The 21,356-nt window shown below is 33.6% G+C and overlaps 5 protein-coding genes across 14 annotated transcripts in view; 2 read left to right on the forward strand and 3 right to left on the reverse strand.

Moving 5' to 3' along the window:
* Window positions 1-72: 72 nt before the first annotated feature.
* LOC108978268 (peptidylprolyl isomerase domain and WD repeat-containing protein 1) lies at window positions 73-3,047 on the reverse strand. Its single transcript, XM_018948438.1, has 10 exons — window positions 2,678-3,047; window positions 2,429-2,612; window positions 2,133-2,365; window positions 1,860-2,073; window positions 1,597-1,789; window positions 1,428-1,537; window positions 1,252-1,370; window positions 963-1,083; window positions 688-907; window positions 73-625 (listed from the first exon to the last, which is right to left on the reverse strand). Exons 1-10 carry the CDS (start codon window positions 3,045-3,047, stop codon window positions 479-481), a joined length of 1,911 nt encoding a protein of 636 aa, XP_018803983.1. The 3' UTR covers window positions 73-478.
* A 534-nt stretch (window positions 3,048-3,581) lies between these two features.
* LOC108978264 (RNA polymerase II subunit A C-terminal domain phosphatase) lies at window positions 3,582-7,857 on the forward strand. 2 transcript variants are annotated; one of them, XM_018948428.1, is made up of 8 exons: window positions 3,582-4,032; window positions 4,226-4,319; window positions 4,885-5,321; window positions 5,384-5,565; window positions 6,042-6,707; window positions 6,768-7,172; window positions 7,235-7,426; window positions 7,486-7,857. In XM_018948428.1, exons 1-8 carry the CDS (start codon window positions 3,707-3,709, stop codon window positions 7,623-7,625), a joined length of 2,442 nt encoding a protein of 813 aa, XP_018803973.1. In that variant the 5' UTR covers window positions 3,582-3,706; the 3' UTR covers window positions 7,626-7,857. The 2 variants fall into 2 exon arrangements, with proteins under 2 accessions (XP_018803973.1, XP_018803974.1); XM_018948429.1 differs by lacking the exons at window positions 3,582-4,032; window positions 4,226-4,319 and adding an exon at window positions 4,751-4,789.
* A 46-nt stretch (window positions 7,858-7,903) lies between these two features.
* LOC108978267 (unconventional prefoldin RPB5 interactor-like protein) lies at window positions 7,904-10,588 on the reverse strand. The gene is made up of 5 exons (XM_018948437.1): window positions 10,472-10,588; window positions 10,115-10,413; window positions 8,671-10,057; window positions 8,434-8,604; window positions 7,904-8,083 (listed from the first exon to the last, which is right to left on the reverse strand). The coding sequence occupies exons 1-5, from the start codon at window positions 10,499-10,501 to the stop codon at window positions 7,949-7,951; spliced, it is 2,022 nt and encodes a 673-aa protein (XP_018803982.1). The 5' UTR covers window positions 10,502-10,588; the 3' UTR covers window positions 7,904-7,948.
* A 191-nt stretch (window positions 10,589-10,779) lies between these two features.
* LOC108978235 (nuclear pore complex protein Nup50) lies at window positions 10,780-12,571 on the reverse strand. The gene is made up of 3 exons (XM_018948394.1): window positions 12,272-12,571; window positions 11,280-12,214; window positions 10,780-11,220 (listed from the first exon to the last, which is right to left on the reverse strand). The coding sequence occupies exons 1-3, from the start codon at window positions 12,483-12,485 to the stop codon at window positions 10,882-10,884; spliced, it is 1,488 nt and encodes a 495-aa protein (XP_018803939.1). The 5' UTR covers window positions 12,486-12,571; the 3' UTR covers window positions 10,780-10,881.
* Window positions 12,572-13,044: 473 nt separating this feature from the next.
* Window positions 13,045-21,356, forward strand: part of LOC108978303 (arf-GAP with SH3 domain, ANK repeat and PH domain-containing protein 2) — a 21,965-nt gene continuing 13,653 nt past the window's right edge. For 2 of the 9 annotated variants that reach the window (XM_018948506.1, XM_018948508.1), the window contains exon 1: window positions 13,045-14,372. In XM_018948506.1, coding sequence (XP_018804051.1) covers window positions 14,241-14,372 — 132 coding nt within the window. In that variant the 5' untranslated portion in view covers window positions 13,045-14,240. The remainder of the gene's footprint in view (window positions 14,373-21,356) is intronic. The other 7 variants (XM_018948500.1, XM_018948501.1, XM_018948505.1 and 4 more) reach the window with 7 other exon arrangements.

Raw genomic sequence — 21,356 nt, forward strand, 5'->3', positions numbered from 1 at the left:
GKTGGTAAGTTTGAGGAGAACAAGAAAAACGTTAGCTGCGGCTGCACCGAAATACTTTCACAAATAAAAAAATTTTCCGACTTTATTTTGATCGTTCAGTTTTTATGCTATAGTGATTCGATCCAAAAAGCTTGTTCGTAGATTGCACCGTTGATTTGGGAAATAATCTTTGTCAAATTTCGTGAAAAAATGCTCCGATATCGGTTGCGACAAATGAAATGCTTTTTGTGAAGAAACGAAATTGTGCAGAATTATAGATCGATATCTCAAGAACTAAGGGACTATTTCGCGTATATACAGACCGACGGGCAGACGGGTGTTCCTTCTGGGTGTTACAAACTTCTTGGCAAACTTAACATAACCGGTTCAGCGTATAAATATCTATTGTTAAACTAGTTTAAAATAATAAATAAGAATTGTGATAAAGTACCATACATAAATGCACTTATTTCAATGTAAAATTCTAATGTCGAAATTATTAATTACTCAATCGAATCGATATGATTTTGATGTCGTCATAAGGTTTATCTGTTTTTGGATTTGCTTTTGCATTGCAAATATTTTGTACAACTTCCATACCACGAAACACCCGGCCAAACACCGTATGTTTGTTGTCTAGCCATGGCTAAAATTTAAAAATATTTTATTAATCACTTACTAATTCATTAAAAAAAATAAGTAAATTACGGTTGGCAAAACTGTAATGAAGAATTGACTGCCATTGGTGTTGGGACCAGCATTTGCCATACTAACAGTATAAGGACGATCGTGCTTGAGACTTGGTACGAACTCATCTTTGAAATCGTGCCCCCATATTGATTTGCCACCAGTTCCTGTGCCTGTAGGATCGCCGGTTTGCACCATGAAGCCTTTTATAACACGATGAAAGATGTGACCATTATAGTAGCTAAATGAGGAATTGTTGGATTGAACTTAAAGCAAATATCTATGGAATAATTTACCCATTTTTGGAATGAACACAAAAATTCTCAACTGTCTTAGGGCATTCTTTAAAGAATAGCTTCATATGTATGTCGCCCACTGTTGTGTGCAAAATAGCGTTTTCGTAAACACGTTGTGTACCTTTATAAAGGATTAAAAGATGTTTATTAATATTTGTTTTAAGAAAACTAAATCAAATGAACCTTCATCTACATTACAGATGGACAGTTTAGCGTGAAAGTTTTAAAACATTARACATTTAAAATATATTTTATATATAGCAGATGTGTAATTATTAATAATATTTACCTTGTCCTTCTGGCACTGCAATTATATCTTCTTTCGATGGCTTTTCATTAAATACATCACGATCGACATCTTGTAAATCGGATGGCAATCGACGACTGTATAGATAAAAACGTGATTTTCTGAAACAAACAGAAAATATTATTTCTGCAATTTCATTCATTATATCATGTATTTACTTATAAGCAGCACAAAACATCGTAGAATCATTAGCAATGGATTGCAAGGTAGGATTATCGCTAGCCTCCTGTTCCATAGTTATAGCTGCCTTGGATTTTTTCGCTTTTCCCTAARTAATCGACTATTTATAATAAAAGAGTAATAATAAAAAATATTACATTTAAGTACCTGAAATAAGGCTATATGTAATGGACGTATGTTATCAGTTTTCCCTAAAATAGAAACACATCTATTTGTGTCAATGTTAATTACTTTAATTCCTAACATGGTGGGATACATTATAAAATGTCCACTAACATCGAATAGTATATTGTTGTTTGTGCTAAACTCAGACTTATCCAAATCTCTTTCCACAGCCATCCTAATTTGAAAGGCAATAATAATTTACTTTAGTTTAAATTAACAGCTCAAGTTGACATTCTATGACCTACCTTCTGCCAAACTCCATATTAGGTAATGCATGTGGAGTTTGCTGCATTTGTGTATATGTAGTCAATGCTTCATCAAATACACGTATTAATTTGCCGGTGTTAAACTGAAACACTCTTACTTTTCGATCATTTGATATGGTAGAAAATCGACGGCCATCAGGCGATACCGCAAGACCAGTGACTAAGGCTTTGGTTTTTGCAAACTCGAATAAACCTGAAGGGTACAATTTCATTAAAATATTTTAAATAATATTAGAATTTTTAATTACTTACTTGTGTCTAGCTTCGAGTCGAACGCTACAAGTTTTTGTGGGAATTTATAGTCATGTTTAGAGTTTTGCCAATACTCTAGTATACCATTTTTGTCAACGGAAATTACAGTTTCAAACGGCAAGTTGTAACACATTGCTACTACGGGTGCAGAGTGCAGCTTTTCCAAAATTTTCAACACGTCGCCATTACCTTGGCCATCATAAATAACAATATTGTTGCTATCTTTATCTGAACTGTAAATTTAAAATCCGATTCGATTATTACATTTATATAAATATTACGTTTCTTATACATACACTGCCAAAGTATGAACGGCATCACCCGAAGAATGTATCCATTCTGTGCATAATGGGGTGAAATCCAACTTAATTATATTTATCATATCGAAATTTACCACATCGAATATTTTTGCGCATTTGTCTGCAGAAGCTGAGCACAGTAGTGTACCACTTGCGTTGGTTGTTAAGGAATGTATTGGCACTTTAAGGAAAAAAATCATGAGCTGTGGTACTTATAATTGAACTATCAAATATATTCTTTCTTACTCAAGTGACTTCGAAAATGTTTTACGAATTCGATACCCTCCTCCAATTTTTTCCAAAATTTTATGTGCCCATCATAGCTGCCAGTCACTATGAATTCCGTCTTGGTGCTCACCACATGTGTTATTATATCGCGGTGCATATAACTTTTTTCATAGCTTTCAGCATTGGGAAGGTTTTCCAAATACACTTTTTCATATGGTAATGTTTTGCGTTTCTTCGGTTTCGATGCAGCTGATTGCTCATCCGGCATAGGACCAATCCAAGTATTATCCTCATCATCATCATTGTTATCGGCCACGAAAATATCTTTGGGTTCACTTTGTTCCCGATCTTCAGAGGCGCTACGTCTCTTATCACCGACGGCTGACATTTTGGAAAAATACTTATTTGATGTCAAATGTTGTTATTTTAATTATTTAAATTTATTTTAAAAAAATTATGTTTTCCTAGCATTCACTTTACACTTTCGCAACTTGACATTGACTGCGAAATTGTGCACKAGAACAGCTGTTGAAAAAATACCCGCAACGAGTATATGTATATAAACATTAAATTTTTTTTTTTGTTTAATTTCCAAGGTCAATTAAGTGAAGCACAACTATAATAATTGTACTGTTTACAACTTCATAAGAGAAAAATATTGCTTTAAAATTAAAACACTAATCCGATAATATTTTGTGTGGAATTTTCGAAGTTCGACCGTCAAGTTTTCATTATTTGTGATATATTGTTCATTTATATTACTCCTATATTGACAGCTGTCGCTTGGGACACCCTTTGCATATTATTTGATACGTCACTGAACACACCGTATAAATGCATCTCAAAAAGGAAGTGGGAATCAAAACAACGAATTAGAGAACACTAATAAAACGCTAATAAATATTATAATTGGAGAAGGAAGTGTAGCAGACGCGAAAAAGGAAAGAATTGAAGAAAACAGCAAGGAACACAGAAAAAAGTGCGAAAAAGTAATTTCACGGAGTGTTGTAAAAAATTGAAGTGAAATTATTTGCAGTACAGAAAGAAATGAGTGCAATGGCGGATGGTAATAATGAATCGAGTGGCGAAAGTGTTAGCGGCAGTGCCGGTAGCATTACAATTACTGCACCAGCGGAGCACCCTATTCGAATCAATAAATGGCGCGTTCGCGAAGGCTTCCCCATAACATCGTCCCAAGTTATTTTATTATACGAAATCATTAGTGGCGGTAATGATGCAGAAGGCTCATCCGCTAAAATGATAGCATCTTCAGTTGTAGCTTCAATCGATAAAACGTTACACAAATTGAAAGCGAATCGTGTAGGCGTGGTAAAGAAACGTTTGTTTAAGGAAGGGCAATTGGTACCGCAGGGGTATGTGTGAACATTGCAGTGTTTATTCAATATAAGTACTAAGTGCTCCATAATATATTGACAAATACAAGAAAGAGAACAATACATTATCGGCTTATTAAAATAATTTCTTGTATTAAATTTAATGTGGAAATAATTTTTCGTTCAAAAATAAGTTTATTATAATAAAGGATTCATATGTTCTCCGTTACAGAGCTACGATTTTGGAGTTGGCCGAATGCGCCCATACGACAGTGATAAAAGACATGTGTGCTGATTGCGGTGCGGATTTGCGCCAAAACGAAAATGTGAGTATACGATTATAAATGAATTCGGTAGGTGATAGAAATGAAAAATTGAAACGGTTTTGCATTTAAGATGAATTGGTTATAAGTAATAAAGAAAGTGAAAACATTAAAAAGAAATAAGCGACCGCTAAACAAAACAAAGTTTTATGCGCGTGCATTCTGTGCTGCCGCGCTGAGTGATAAGTAAACAGGCTTGCCATGCTACTTTACATCAAAGAAAGTTGATATCAAGGTTGAAAAAAATGTTATATAAGAAAATTCAATACAAATATATACCTATGTTATATGTATGTTCTTATCTTCCTTTGTATACATAGTAGCTTAATTTATACCTATTTTTTATATGTTTGTATACAATAATGCATTTAAGGAAAAACTTTTTATTATTATTATTTTTTGTTTATTATAACGACTGAGTGACTTCAACTGAGTAGGTCGAGGTTTGTTATCAGGGGTCTGGTAAAGTACATGTAAATGAAGGAACCGACGGTTAAATTTAAATTTATAAATATTTATGTATGTATTTTGGGAATTAATAATATYCTATTGTTCATTTTTAAAATAGGGAAACATATCGGAAGCATCTGTACCAATGGTGCATTCGGTTCCTGATCTTAAAGTTACACAAAAATTAGCACAAAAATTGGGACACGATGATACTCGTCGTTTACTTCAAGACCGGAAACTTGTGCTCCTAGTCGATTTAGATCAAACTGTTATACACACAACCAACGATAACGTTCCGATCAATATTAAATGTATTTATCATTTTCAACTCTATGGACCACACTCTCCCTGGTATCATACTCGCCTTCGTCCTGGTACGCAGCTTTTTCTTGATCGCATGTCAAAGTTCTATGAGCTACATATCTGCACTTTTGGAGCCCGAAATTATGCACACATGATTGCCCAATTACTTGATCCAGAAGGAAAGTATTTTTCACATCGTATACTTTCGCGTGACGAATGTTTCAATGCAACAAGTAAAACTGATAATTTAAAGTAAGATAAATATAAATCCTATATGATGTTGGAGTGTAACGTTTGCATCTTGTAATTTAAAGGGCACTTTTTCCGAATGGTGATTCTATGGTTTGTATAATTGACGATCGAGAAGATGTATGGAATATGGCATCCAATTTGATTCAAGTGAAACCATATCACTTTTTTCAACATACAGGGGACATAAATGCGCCGCCTGGCTTATCTAAACATGAATTGGACGGGGAGGGACTTGATTTCAAAGGTTTGTAAGCATAGTTGGTGTAAAATAAAATGTATTGAATTCAAGTTTCCAAAATAGTRCTTATCATGTATGCACCACATGCAGAGCTGTGATGTACATATAAATATCTTAATACTAATCTACTGTAAATAACGACAATATGTACACATATGTATCTTAATCATAAACGTTCTCAACAGTATAACGCAATTATTTCTTATCCTTTTATTACTTTAGGATCATTTGTAATCCTTTACATAGCCAGTGAAATATTGGTATTGCATACGTTAAAAAYTACTCTCTATTCAATATACCCGAAATAAACATTAATTAAAAGTGTTCAAATAGGTATGTGCTGGTGATAGTGCATACAAACAATTGTAATATGATATCTGTTTATTAAAATATCTCATTTCGAATTGTAGCCGTTAAAAACTGTTCAGAAATCTGTCATCCTACGATTAACATTAAAGAAAATAATCAGAATTTAATTTTAGATCTAACACAACAAACGCTTAAAACGGATGAAACAAGCAAGGTTGACACAATAGAGGCAGATATTAAAGAAAAATTACCCGATTCAGAGTCTTCGGATGGCATCTCAGAGCGGTCGGAAACAGATACAGAGTGTAAAAAGGATGAAACCATTGTAGATGTTGTTAAACATGATGCTCAAATCATAACTGAAGCCGCTAAATTAGCACACGTTAAACCGCCGGTAATCACTGAAGTCACTGAAAAAACAAGTTTAAGTACTGTCACAAATGCAAGTGATGATATCGCACCRGTAGCCCCCGAAACATGCAAAAACAAATTAGGCAATAAAGAAGGATCGCCGATGGAAACTGAAACAGAGGCCACACCTAAGATAAAATTACCTGCGGACCCGCATCAACAAATTGAAATCGATGATCCTGACGATTATCTTATGTATTTGGAAGAAATTTTGAAAAATATTCATACAAGATTTTATGCCATTTATGATGAGACACAGGAAATACCAGATTTAAAGATTATTGTACCCAAAATTAGATCGGAAGTACTTCGTGGAAAGACTTTAGTGTTTTCAGGCTTAGTACCCACTAATATGCAATTAGAGCAGTCACGTGCTTACTTTATTGCGAAAAGTTTGGGTGCCAATGTTTCACAAAGTATTGGGCTAGGTACCTATAAAACTAAATATTAATATTTACTTCGTTTTAAATCTATTCTCTTAACTACAGAAACCACACATCTTGTCGCTGTCAATGCTGGTACATTTAAAGTGAATGCTGCGAAAAAGAATCCAAACATTAAGGTGGTTAATGCAAATTGGTTATGGACATGTGCTGAACGTTGGGAGCTTGTTGATGAAAGGTTGTTTCCTTTGGATCGTAAAACAAAAAATAGACAACGAAAACCGCCAGCACATTGCCATAGCCCAGAACATGTTGTCAACTATAGCGATAAGTCGGAGATATCTCCATCGAGCAGCGCCCAACAACAGCAGGCTAAAGCTCCCGAAAAATTCATAGACACAATCAATCCACTTTTGTCATTTTCAAATGCTGATTTGGCGGCCATGAATAAAGAGTTCGATCAGTTTTTTGAATCGGATTCATCCAGTGAGGATGAGCATATTAATATAGGTAGAAAAACAAACAAATAATAATATAGAAAGTAAATACTTATAAAAGCTTGTCTGGTATAGAGAATCCACCAGTTGACAAAACTTTGCGTAAACGGAGACGTGAAGAAAAGGAGCAGGATCGAACAAGAGAATTCTTTACACGCGCATCGGACATAATTATAGGTTCTACAACTAACGAAGACGCTGATAAAAGCTCAGACGGCGAAGACAATGATGATGATGATGAGTCCCCCAGCACAAAATTTCGACGGGGTAAACGATAAATTTGTCAAATAAATTTTTTTTTTTTATTATAAATTAAATTTRTTAAGGTGAGAAATTACCATCCGATTTGGAAATGGGTTCTGATTCTGATGATGGTAGTCATGGTAACGATGATAGTGGAGATGACGGAGAATGGAATATGATGGGTGCCGCGCTGGAGCGTGAATTTCTTGGACTTGATGATTAGCTTGTATTGTTTAAACTAAGACTAATTTATTTAAACTTTTTCACTTTTGGAATCTTTAGCCAGTTTTTAAATTGATCCTAGTTTTCACATGTAGTCAGTACGCTTCTAAAGCTTTTAAATTGTAAAGAGTTATGCACATTTGTATAAGTATACATTTGCAGGCATGAACTGTTGTAAATTAAACTGAATGCAGTTTTAAATGAATAAACTTTAAGGCGAAGTCGCAAAACAATTTTATTTTAAGCAATTTTAATTCCTTATGCAATGAAACAAATAAATAAATTTTACAACTTACAGTTATTTATTTAAATTGAATATGTTTATTAAATTTTTTCTGTTACTCCGCGATTTTGTTTGAAGCGACTTATTCGTTTTTTGGGGGTATGCGCATCAATGTATTTACATTCCGGGAGAGGTTCCGGTTCAGTTAGAGGCTTTTCAATAACTTCGTTCATTACCTAAAATAAAAAATGGAAACACGTTAACTTCGGTTGGCACGAAACTATAATACCCTTCACAAATACATAAAGTTTCATATAAGAACTTGATTTTGATCGGTCAGTTTGTATAAATATAGATTTGTAGGGGTCCGATTGAAACAATTACATCAAAGTTTGCACCGTTGACTCAAGCAAGATAACTCGTCAAATATAAAAGTAAAAAGGATTTGATTTCGATAACGCAGTTTGTATGACAGTATAATCTCCCAGTTTCTTGGGAAGAAAAGGGATGGGGAATATTTCGTGTATATACAGATAGACAAACGGACATGCCTAAATATGTTAAATATAGTTCAACATTTACAAACCTTGTAATAAGCACTCATGTATTCATCTTCATCAACTGGAATTGCCGTTTTCTTTTTCGATTCTTTGTTATTAGATTTGGCTCTGTTTTTACGATTCAATTTATGTTGCTCTCTTTCGACTGCAGATTTATTTCTTAAAATTGACTTGTTCTCCGTAGTAGGCTTGCTGAACTACAAAGGTTAATAAAATTTACTATATAAAGTATTTAGTATTTTGCCATAAAAGTTAAAAATTACCTCCATACGTTGATCCTGGTAAGACTGTAACCGATCTGCTTCTTTTAATAGAGGTACTTTAACTTTGTCCTCACCATTATAAGCGTTAGCAAAAATTATCTGCTGTGTAGTAGATTTGTGTTTATCCTCACTTTGTTTTTCTTTATTTTTTAGATATGTTTGGTAWAAGTCGGCGGGTGTGCTAGGGATTGTGGTGATTTCAGAATTTTCACTATTTAATATTGTTTCGTTTTGCAAGTTTTCGGAATGTTGGAAATGTATGTGCAAGGTATAAACACCAGCTAAAGATGGTTCCAAAATTTTATCAACCAATTGAAAATCTCGAGTGCTTTGATTATCTGCAATAAATCTTATATTTTGTTCCACTCTATCAATAATATTTTTTTTACGATCTTTTATTTTTGTATCAGTTTTAGTTTTAGAAATATTAGGGTTTAATTCATATTTATCATGCTTAATTACTTCCTTTAGCTTTTGTTGCGATTTGGGTAACATTTGCGAAATAGTCTCGTTTTTGCGAAATTCGAGTGTCTCGTTTTGTAGAGCAAAAGAAATTCGCCGTTTGGTTGGTTTTTCCTCGTTTGTGTTCTGTTTTGTAGCTGATATTTCTTCCAGCTCTATATCACTTTCTTTGGAAATGTCATCTTCTGCTTGATATTCAGCATTATCCTCAGCCAATCCAAGTAATCTTTCTAATGCCTCTAAAGTCACTAAAGTATCGATAACGTCTTGAGTATGCAGTGGTAATGTCAAAATTTTGTGACGCAGTATTTTAATCTGATCTAAGRCAGGCAAATTTTTTTCCTGTTCTTTGATAATTTGTACCTCTTGAGGTAGTTCCCCAAAATCAACATCTAAATCTTCGGTATTTATGCTTGACTCGATCATCTCTGGATTTGGTCGATTATAGTTATTTGTTCGGACTATAGTCTTCTTTACAATCCGCTGAAGATCTTTCTCAATATTAATGTCAGATTTTTCGCAATTTGCTTGTGTTTCGGTTTGTTCCTGAATTTTCGCCAAATGAGCTACACGTGGTTTTTCCGATGGTAACTTCATTTYCCCGTTCATTAACTCCTTTATAGTGTCATTACTGATATCATCTATTTCTAATCTTTCCAATTCATTCTCTAATTCCTCCWTAAGTTCAGCCTCTTCAAGTATTTTAAAAACGTTTATGTCGGACGAATCTTTTATATTATTCTCATTTGGAACTTTTGAAATATTCGATTGCCTTTCTTCTTTCTCTCGTTCTTTAGCTAGCTTTACGCGTACATTATGTTGTTCTCGCCATATCATTTCCTTTTCCTCATCATAATTTTCAATTATTTCATAATCTTCTTTGCTTGGAAACACTCCTTCGGTATATGGTTTATCCAACTTATTCCTTCAACGAAATGGTGACAATAAAATTTAGTAAAATTTAAAGTAAAATTTAACATACTTCCATAAATTTGATTCATTTTGCAATTTTTCCAAGTTTTCCTGTGCCATTTTAATCCGGTATTCACCAATTTCTTTTGCCTTATGTGCGGAACATTTAGAGAAATAGTTTTGATAGTGCCCTACAAGCACTTCATTTGTATGGATAAGCTGACCAGGCATATATGCCTTACGTCCTATTGGTACCATTACATCTACAGTGAGATTTTTACTAAATCTATCTAGGTTTTCAACTGCTGTACCATTTTCGTCTTTGTAATTCTTCCAGCGTGTTGCTTCTTCCCCATTCTTAGCAAGTGCCTAAACATATTCCGAATCACGTTAAATATTACACACATAAAAACTTTTAAAATTTTACCTCCCACAATGCCTCTTGGCGCTTTTCCATTATTTGTTTTGTACAACTAGTGCTGGTTCTAAAAGATGTACCCAGCTACACGTTGCAAGCATTTGGCTTTTCGAACTGTACATAACATCAAACAACAATCAGCTGTAAAGAAACCACCGACAGCAATGCTCAGCTGATTGCTTGACCATATCGGTTTTTTGACGTATGGTAATAGGGATATTTTGAATTCATATTTGATTATTAAAATCTATATTTCATAATTAATCGAATGATTACTGAATASCATTATATTCAATCATAATATTTACAAATTTTTGTTCAAATTTTAGTTTTATTGGTAGAATTCTTAAAATTTTCCATACGCATTAAAAGTACAACCAAAGTGTATAACAATTTAAAAGCAAAATAATTGAAACTCTTCATTTCTTGTGCTTTTCTAGTTCTGCCAATAGCTCGTCAGCCTCTTCTGCAGTTTTAACGCGTAACAGCATCGATGTTGCCTTTTCTACATCYGGCGTAGGAAAACATACCATCATCACGTTGTTTTTACCCATTCGCTGAGTAGGGATGCCGGCGCTTAAAATTAAGTTCACAAGAATGTTTCCGAGGTTTGTATCAGCGCGTACAAGTAGTTGTGTCTTTTCAGAGTCTTTTACTGGTTTCAAGTATAATGTACCCACACCATGATCGGTAAACGCTCCATCTTTTTTAACAAAAACTTTACATTTCTTGGAGTACACCGCATCTTCTTCCACAACCTATTTCGGATTTGGTAAATTATAAATATATGTTATTTATATATTATTATAGTTTAAACCTGTTTAAATTCAACTTTTGGTGGTTGATCTTCTTCATCATCAGCCAAATTAGCATCAGTGGAAGTTGAAGGAGTTGGATCAGCAGGTGGTTTTATATTACCGAAACTGAATGGGGTAGAACTAGGAGTAAAACTAAATGAGGGCGATTTCTTTTCGCTCGAATCACCATTGGTTGCCGGTTTGCCGAATGTAAATGGCATTGAAGTTGATGGCTTGTTATCTGTTTTAAGACCAAAACTAAATCCCTTAGACGGAGACGAAGTTTGACTGTCTGTTACATTATTTTTGTTTTCCGTATGTTTTATGCCAAAGCTAAATGTGCTCGGTTTGGTTGTTTCTGCTGGCTTAGATACGCTCGAAGCACTTGGAGCAGCTGCGGATGAGGCCGGTGTTGAACTAAAAGAAAACAAAGCACTCGTGCTACTGGTCGAAAGTGTGCTTGTAGTAGGTTTAGAAAATGCGGAAAATTTAAAATTCCCAAGTGTTGGTGTATCTGTAGGTGCATCTGATGAAGTATTTTTAACACTTGCGCTGTCGTTACTTGCTTTCAGTTGCTCCGCATTTTGTTCTTCATCTTCTATTTCTTTGATATATTTATCATAATCCTTGAAAATCGGTGTAAGAATACAAAGTGGATTTTTCTCTACGTGGGTTTTTATCCACTCTGTTACAGCCTCGTTTAAGCTTTTTATTTTGCATTGATAGCTAGTAGATTTACCCTTGCTCTCCTTCGCATTTTCTTTAACCACATTACCATTTCCGGCAGAAGTTTTGCCTTCCTTTTCAATAATTGGAGCTGTTTTAATATTTGTACCAAATGAAAATGATGGTTTTGTAGTGGCTGCATTAGAAACATCTGCAGGCGACGTAGAGGCTTTCGACAAAAATGAGAAGGGAGATCCTGATGGAGCAGCATTCGATGGCTTACCAAAACCTATAAAGCTCAATATTAATTAATCTTTTAGGTTATATACAAGAGACCGTCTTATACCTGCGAAACCACTAAAAACGCTTTTTGGCGCTCCGTCATCGGTAGCGTCTTCACCGCTGTTGCCGGTAACAACCTTCCTACGCGCCTTCTTAATAACACGATTTTTTAATTCATCTTCTGAAGCTTTTCGAAATGTTCCGCGCTCTTCAGGCTCATCTTCCTGGTCCCAATTTTCATGATTTAAGTTAGATGTTGCCTGTCTTTTTCCGGCCATGATATAATAAATAAATTAATATTAATTATTTATATTGCTCGTGGATAGCAAAATTCAATAGTGTGTTTTATACTGCAGTGTTGTATTTTCAAAAGCTTTGACACCAACAGTGAACGATATGTAATCGATTATTAGCATATCAAATTGAGCTTAAAATTAACTATATATGTATGTTCTGGTATTATTAATATAAAACCGAATTAGTGTATTTAAGAGATATTATAAATGTAATTTTTCAAGCTTTTCAACAAGAATTATTTTTATTTTATTCCAAAAGCTTTAAGATTTATTATAGTTATATACATATGTGTATTTATTAAAGTTTTAATTAATTAAATGTATTAAAATTAAGTAATGATTATTTTGACTTAAAAATTTAATGAATTGATATAATTCAGTTATATTGAACATATTGCTATCCAATAGTGTAGTCCATACGTTATTTCGATTTCACTGAATATACAATTGGTATTTATCGAAAATTTGTCTTCTTTTTCTTGGAGTTTCCTTTTCATTACTTTTTACAAGTTTCGTCCATTCTATATCAGCTATCGTGTTCGCCAGTAAAGTGGTCGAACAAATTAGATATTTCATCAATAACTACAAATGATGCTTAAAAATATATAATTTTTCTTAAATAATAAAGGAAAAGTGGAAATTAAACAATTGTAAAAATGTGCGCCCATCAGTGAGAGATTTGTTGAATCACTGGAACGGGTAAATTCAATAATGTCAAAGTGATTGTTGGATATATGATCTAAGAGCTGAAATGCCATCATAATAAATGAGACGGAGAAATGCATAGATACGATTTTGTTTGTCGACGTTTGCAAAAGCATACGAAATAGCTAGAAATAGCAAAACAAAGTAGGTATAGTAGTGCAAAAGAATTGAACACCTAGAGAAAAATATTAACAAAGTGATCATTGAATTTGAAGGTTGAAGTGGTACTAGCAGTGACGTCCGATTTAAAGCGTTTATGATATACCGTGTATAATGTGTTGAGTTTAGAAATACCCTTTTGATTAAATCTTCCACAACCCAAAGCTATTGAAAAATAAAATAAAATATGTACCGAGGAGACTTGTGGAGAAGAGGAGAACGAGTGAAAATGGGTGTTAACTACTGCGACGCTATTCAATTTCTCTATTCCTTTTTATATGTGAAACAGTTTGGGAGTGCAAAGGATAATTGAAATAGGAGTTTGTGAAATGCGAAATAAAGTCGTGAAATGATGCATACAGTGTTGTTAAAGCACTACAGAATTTCTGCATTGAGCAGAGATAGCAATTTGTGTAAAATATGAAAATTATATGATATTAAGCGATATATAAGAGTGTAAATATTATATATGTATACATCAATACTTACCTACATGCCTGCAGAATTTAATACTGAAAAATAGTGCTAGTTCTGAAAAGATGTATGTACAAATACAGATATATGACTATTTTAAAAGGATAATAAAAGAAGCTAAACTAACGTTTGTGATGCTTCTATATTTTTGCTGATGTTATGTTAATGTTCATTTATGTAAATAATAGATTTTACAGTTTTTTTCTTTGAGAAAAAATTGTTCTACTATTATACCTACATACCTACATAGTATGTATTAAAAATTTTAGCACCAACCGTTGGCTTACGTGAATGTGGAAACAAATTAATTTGTTTTCAACAGTTGCTAAAACTTGCAAATTTCCAGCGCAAGTATATACAAAATTTTGTTGATAAAATTCAAAACTTGAGTGACTGAAAATGCCGCCAGCAGCKTTAATTGGCATTGCAGAGTTTGTGGAGGAAACTCGCGATGATTATAATTCTCCAACAACATCCACATTTGCATCCAGAATGCCTGATTGTCGTCAAACTATGGCTGTACTAGAAGAGGTAAGATTTGCGCTAAGATCTAAAAATATTTGTGTTTTTTTTTATCCCTAGCCTTCAGGGTTGGCTGATAATAGTATTAATTGAATAGGTTTCCGCACGCTTTTTGAAACAATTTGCACAGCCGTAACTCCATATGTATTTGGATGCAGTTATGTACACTTGATTTCAACGTCTTTGAAAATAATACTTACTGCATACATACAAACGTTGTCAGTAATGATCTTCGAAACAAATTTCCTTGAATTGGAAGTTGAAATTTTTTTTAGTCCTGCCTTCTAAAAATAGATATAAAATCAACATTGCAGTCACCGGACATTTAAAAATTAAAATCTTACCAGCAAGGAAAATGTGTATATTTTCCAGTATATTCTTCTCAAAATTGAGCAACTCATCTATGTTATCACAACCTCCGGTTCCACAAATTCATTGTGGGTACTACCAGAACAAGCATCCTTATATGCTCAAAAATTACCTTTTTAAATAAAAACCTTTCTAATTTAACTAAAAGTATCCAAAGCACTTATTTTAACAATTTTAAGAACAATTTAATAACAACTTATCAGCACGATTTCTAACGTCGAGAATGACACGTTTTGTTTAAATTTATGAAACACTTGCATTTGTATGCAAATTGTCAACGACGTTCGCAAAACACTAACATTTGCAAGCAAATTGTCAACGACTTTCGCAAAACACTTGCATTTGCAAGCAAATTGTCAACGACGTTCGCGAAACACTTACATTTGCAAGAAAATTGTCAACGACTTTCGCAGAACACTTGCATTTGCAGGCAGATTGTCAACGACGTTCGCAAAACACTTGCATTTGCCATCCAATTGTCATCGACGTTCGCAAAACTCTTATTTATGCAAGCTTGCTGCAATCTTAATTTACAAAACGCTTGCCATTATGTTTATTGGGAACTTCATTTGACATACATACATACATATGTATATGTAGATACACATTTTTTTTTTGAAATCAATTATTATATTTTGACTGATATTGTTGCAAAAGTATTGACGGACAAAAACAACGATTATCCACAGAAAATAGTTCTTTAGTTTTTTGAGCATATTGTACTACCGAAAGGAGGATGTAAAGCAAACATTTCCTTTCTACCTTCGATCAACGCAGCATCGTAATTATACGAACCAACTATGTCGAGTATGCCCGATGTAAAAATCCCTTAAAGAGGTTACATAGTTCTAAATAAATCAAAAAAGAATAGTAGTTTTATAGCAGTTGTTTATGGTTTTTCCTTTTTAATATTCAAAACACATCCCAAAACTAAACGCAAAAACTCTGCTAGCACACTGTTGCATTTTCCTACGTTTTTCTTCGTTTTATCGGTTAGATGTTTATTATTCGTAGTTTAAATGACTTGTAGAAAATTTAATAAAACACTTACGAATAGAAGCTTTGACGGGGGCAAAGTCCGGATAATCCTGGAAACTATTTCATGGCCATGAACATACCAGCTGAAGGTACTTCCCTGGCTTTAATCGTTGCATGTTGTAAGAGTATGAAATGTTCGGTTATACCCGAACTTATGTAGCTCTTCCTTACTTGTATGAAATATTTTAGCAAATCCTTTATTTTAAACTCCAAACTACTACATAGGCATAATATTCAAAATAACATAATGTCGATTTTCATTCTTAGTGTTGTAATTTTACATATAGCTAAAATGAATACCAATGATTAGAATCCTAACTGTGAAAACCAGCCAGAATTTTTAATACTCTAACATATGGACAATAGAATTTATGATAATACATTTCTTGAAAGAATATGCAAATWATGTGAGAAGAAGAATTTAGATTACTGTTTTCGCTAGAACATATGTATATACATATGTCTAAACAAATCGTATTCACTTCTAAAATTATGTTAGAACTTATATTGTATGCACAGTAGACATGAAAAATATTTGCATGTATTCGTGTCCCTATACAATRTTTCAAGTGTTGTGCTCTACGTATATATCTATACTTAGTTGCCTCAGAATTATATTTATTGAGATATTTACATTTAAAGTGCAGAAATTCAACTATTTAAAGTACGGCTTTCTATAATTTATAATAAATTTTACAAATAGAAATGCCAGATATTCAAAAATTTGCTGCCGGGATGGTATGACAAAACTTTATAAGGACGGGGGTAAAAATTGGATTGAAATCCCATATCTCGGGACTTGACTGACCCATTCCCCAACAAAAGTTGGTATGTGACATTGCCACTCTGTGAAAATGAGTGAAATTATACTAAAACCTCGCCTACTTCCCATATAGCACAATTTTAAATTCCACTTGATTCGTTAAGTTTCCAGTACAGAAATTAAGAAGCAATTAATATATTGGGATTAATAGCCCTGACAGACGACAGAGTTAATTTGCATTAGCGGGATTAATTTACATTTACTTGCAAAACAAATTTTAATATTTTTAGAGGACAGAAAATAAACAACGCGCAGTTTGCTATCCATTTTTCCAGTATTCTTAACTTTTACGCACACTTTTTTCGCATTACAATCAATTATTGCTTTTAATTTCACTCTATTATCTTTTAACGTAGTTAATATTAAACGAATTTTTTCGTTAAATTTATATTGTTTTTAAAAAAATACCAAAATTTCTCTTAATAATTTATCTTATTAATTTTTATTTCACTTTTTTTTTTTAAATAAATGTTCAAATTTCACAATCAGCTGTCTAAATGCACAAGTCTTCCGTTTGTCACCATAAAATTTCAATGCAAATAGCGTTGCTTAATACGCATTCATTTTGCTCGTCTGTCAGGGCTATAAACTTTGCCAATTAATATCTTTGCCACCTTATGGAAAAAATTGTTCAATTCCAACCAAAACTGTTCAAGACCCTACGTACCGAATTTGTGGACCACAGTACCTGTAGTGGACTTTTGTTCAAAAATATTGGTCAATGTTGGTGAATGTCGATGGAGACATCGACCACATGGGTACTACCCTAGAATGTCAGGGGATAGCTATCCAGTTAAAATATACATACCCCCAGTTACATGTTGCCCTTCAGGATATCACCCAAATATATGTAGGTGTGCTACTTCGTGGTGAAAACCTTTTGGTACTAGGCGGTGGTCTGATAAATAGCACAACCTTGCGACCTAAGCCCGATATTATCTTGATCGAAAAACCTCCCAATTTTGTTTCGGCTGACAACCGTACTTTCGTTAACAAAGCTAACTGGCTCGTCTTTCCAGAATTTACTGAGAACACCTTCCACGTTTTACCCATTCCTATGGACTTAACCGTTAGCGAATGCCGATTGCTCAAGGTGATCGCAGCAGCTACAGCTCGCTTCATCCCGGTTGGAGRAATTGCGGAACTCCGCCCTAATTTCACAGCCGAAGCAACTGTTTTAGCAAACACGCGCCATGCCGATCTTGATGATCCTGATGGAATCAAAATGCTTATGCTAAAGCATCTAAGCTCGACGGGAGTAAGTCACCTCACCAAGATCCTCAACCTGTCGCTGACCACTCTTTAAATATCCGATGTGAGAGTCCTATATTCCGATAACTCTCCTCTCTGCAGTTGTGGAGATACTTGATGCCTTGCTACTCCCGACCTTTACTCACCACCTGAGCTTAGCAAACCACCAACATGGCTTCCGAAAAGTGCACAGTAGACGAAGGCGTATTGACTTGACCTTAATATTGCAGTCGATGGCTTCAAGATTGCAACTGTCAATAATCCTAAAACTTTAGGTGTGATTTTTGATAGTCTATGCTCCTTCATTCTTCACACGACCGCGATTATCGCCAAAGTACAGAGGCGCAACAAAATCTTCAAGTCGCTAGCCGGCATCAGAAGGGGTAAATATATTACAAAGAAACGTTGTTGGCAACATACTGGGCAATCGGCCGCCCGGTTCTCAACAACGCCGCACCGATATGACCGCCTGGATGCAGTGGAACGCAGACGAGGAAGTTTCAGAATACTGCACTCCGGACGACGACAGGATGCCTCTTGATGTGTCCTATTGAATACCTGCATGGTGAGACGTGTATCCTCCTAGTTAAGGAACATAATGGAGGAGTTGCAGTTCCTGCTGGGATAATTTTGAAAAAATCATCATTGCCGTCACCTACTTGGAGCGAAACCGCCTCCTAGGAACATCAAGAGGACATTGCTCGACGACAATTTAGCTAGTCSTCCAATGCAGAAAGCAATTCTACGCGAAAAACTAATAAATTTTATTTATTTCCTGCCATTACGATACTCGTATTATATGTTTCCTTTTTTCTTTTGGTTCCTTCGTAAAATTTGTACGTAGATAAGTTAACACTGATTATTTGTTAGTAGATATGAATGTAAGTGTAAAAGCCATAATAAATCGGAGAAATTTGTTAGTAAATATATAGTTTGTATCATAAATTATTTAAAATTAAATCGTGATAAAATTATTGTTAAAAAATAAAATTGTTTTTGATTATTTTTCGTGTCAGCAAGCATTTTTAATTTAATTTTGAAGAATGCTGCCGAGTTTACAATGCTAAATGTTCGAGTCCCTTCCGGTTAGCTAGACTCGACTCAGAGTCGTATAAGTTGAAACCATACAACCTACAAAAAGTGGGATATCATCATAAAATAGTCCTTTCGTGTTAGTTTACAGTTTTGGAAATGGAAAATAGTCACATGGTAAAATATCAAGCAAATGGTTAATGAGAAAAATCATTTTTTTTTCCAAACTCGTTCATCTTTTTGATCTTAATTTAATTTATGTGGAACAAAAGTYGAAAAGACCATTCTTTTACCAAAAGCTTTGGTTAAAAAATAGTGTTTAATTCCTGAGCCAACATTCTCGAAGTAAAATTCGAAATTATATTAAAATTTCATGGACATTTTCTATTTATTCGGCACTATTGAACCTGAGTACGACTATACAATCATCATAATTGATTCTTTTTTCATTAACTAGTATGTCGTAGCGATTTTTTTTTAATTTAACACAAAATTTTATATTTATTAGTATTATTTCATTGAAATGGCTGTTAGGTGGATGAATATAACTTTTCAATGCAAATAGATAACGCTACATATTGAATAATTATAATTAAAATATAAAGATCAGTTATTTTGGAATATATTTTGTACTAGTATCTAGTATGGAATTCCACTCAAGAAAATCAAATATATCGATCAGGGAATGCACCTGTAATTAACGTAACGCTTCAAGATTGAGTATAAACACACAAGAGAAAGTTTTGTTTRCAAACATCGCAGATTACATTAGGTTTTAAACATTTCTATGTACATACTTACGTATTAGAACATGAACAATAATATACATTTGTATATATTATGTATGTATGTACATTAGTATTTTTGTTTGTCTGTTATGATCTTGCTTTTCGAAAAGTGTCTGCCGCAACGAATGGATTCATATTTCACTAAATGTTTGCTAATTATAGAACACTGAGAGAACGAACATACGTACAGTATCGGACAAAACACTTGCAAGAAGAGCGTAGTGCTCGATTTTTTTCTTACGATGTAATTTTTTTTGGCTTTTTACTTCTTAGTTACATATTTTGAAGTGCTTATACCGGTTTTATTTGAAGGGTATTTAAAATGTATAACAATCCGCCGCGACAAAACAATTGCAATTGTGTTTCTTTAACTAAATAATTGTAAAAATACTCAAACATCATTCCCTTTTCTAACTGAATTAAGTGAGAGCCTGCTTTAGAGGCTTCAAAAAATCGATAGGGAGGGAAGGAAATAATCTGAAACAAAAAATTCAAAGATATTAATATTTGACCAAGGGCTTTCCCTTAAGTTTCTTCGCTGATTTTTTTTACGAAAACACGTTTTTATTTTAAAATTGTAACAAAGAAAGCAATAGCAACAAATAAATTCAGTAAACCGGTGAAATAGCTACTATGTTATGGACTCGGGCTGCTTTTCTACTTTTGAATTGCGGTCGCTTCATCATATAATAATAATACCATAGATCGCTACAGAGWCGTTATAGAATCCATAATGCTGCCACATACTGAAAGAAATGGTTCCAGAGGAATAAATTAGATATAACGGGGTAAGCCTATAGAAAATTTATGAGAAATTGTAGAAAAAGAATTGATCGCATTTTTGTGGCAACAGCTGATCATTTTTTTTTTAAAGAGTCCTGGAGGCATGGAGAAATATACCTCCAACCTTAGTGGATAACCTTACAGCTTCAATGCGGCGACAATGCAAAGCAGTTATTGAGAGTAATGAGTTGTCTTTTGTTTTATTCAAAATAATGTTCCGTTTTCTTTGCATTAAAAAAATAAACCGTGAAATCTTAGTAAATTGGTTTTGACTTACCTCCATCAACATCTAATATTTAAAATAAAATCGACATAATTTTCATGATCGTATTTCAGTTGCAAATGTTTTGTGCTATACTATAAATATTTGCAACATATTTTAATTATTTAACGTTAATGGTTTAAAATGTGATTAAAGTGCGATGTTGCTCGCAGCTCTTCGGCCGTGCAAGAAAAGTGATTGATGATTSGGTTTGTTTGTTTGTTGTCATACACCATTTTCGTGAGAAAAAATGTGTGTATAAAGAATTTACGCTATGTGGACAAACAAATAAAAAAAGCCTRATATTCTAACTTTATAAACAACTTGCTCATGTGATCTTATTTTAAATATGTATATTTGGTGGTGCCTTTTTATTGACCCCAAGTGTATATATTTTTATATATTTACATATTTATATGCGTTATCATATATAATTATATTATAAGTATGTACGCGTATAAGTTCCCATATTTTTATACTCTCGCAACAAAGTTGCTAAAGAGAGTATTATAGTTTTGTTCACATAACGGTTGTTTGTAAGTCCTAAAATTAAAAGAGTCAGATATAGGGTTATATATACCAAAGTGATCAGGGTGACGAGTAGAGTTGAAATCCGGATGTCTGTCTGTCCGACCGTCCGTCTGTCC

Source organism: Bactrocera latifrons, unplaced genomic scaffold, assembly GCF_001853355.1.
Source record: "Bactrocera latifrons isolate USDA-ARS-PBARC rearing strain unplaced genomic scaffold, ASM185335v1 scaffold_12, whole genome shotgun sequence".
NCBI lineage: Eukaryota > Metazoa > Arthropoda > Insecta > Diptera > Tephritidae > Bactrocera > Bactrocera latifrons.

Coding starts and splice junctions, on each gene's coding strand:
- LOC108978268 (XM_018948438.1), bottom strand. CDS start 3,047: ATGTCAGCCGTCGGTGATAAGAGACGTAGCGCCTCTGAAGATCGGGAA. Junction 2,613..2,677: donor ACATTTTCGAAGTCACTTGA/GTAAGAAAGAAT, acceptor TTTTCCTTAAAG/TGCCAATACATTCCTTAACA. Junction 1,790..1,859: donor AATATGGAGTTTGGCAGAAG/GTAGGTCATAGA, acceptor CTTTCAAATTAG/GATGGCTGTGGAAAGAGATT.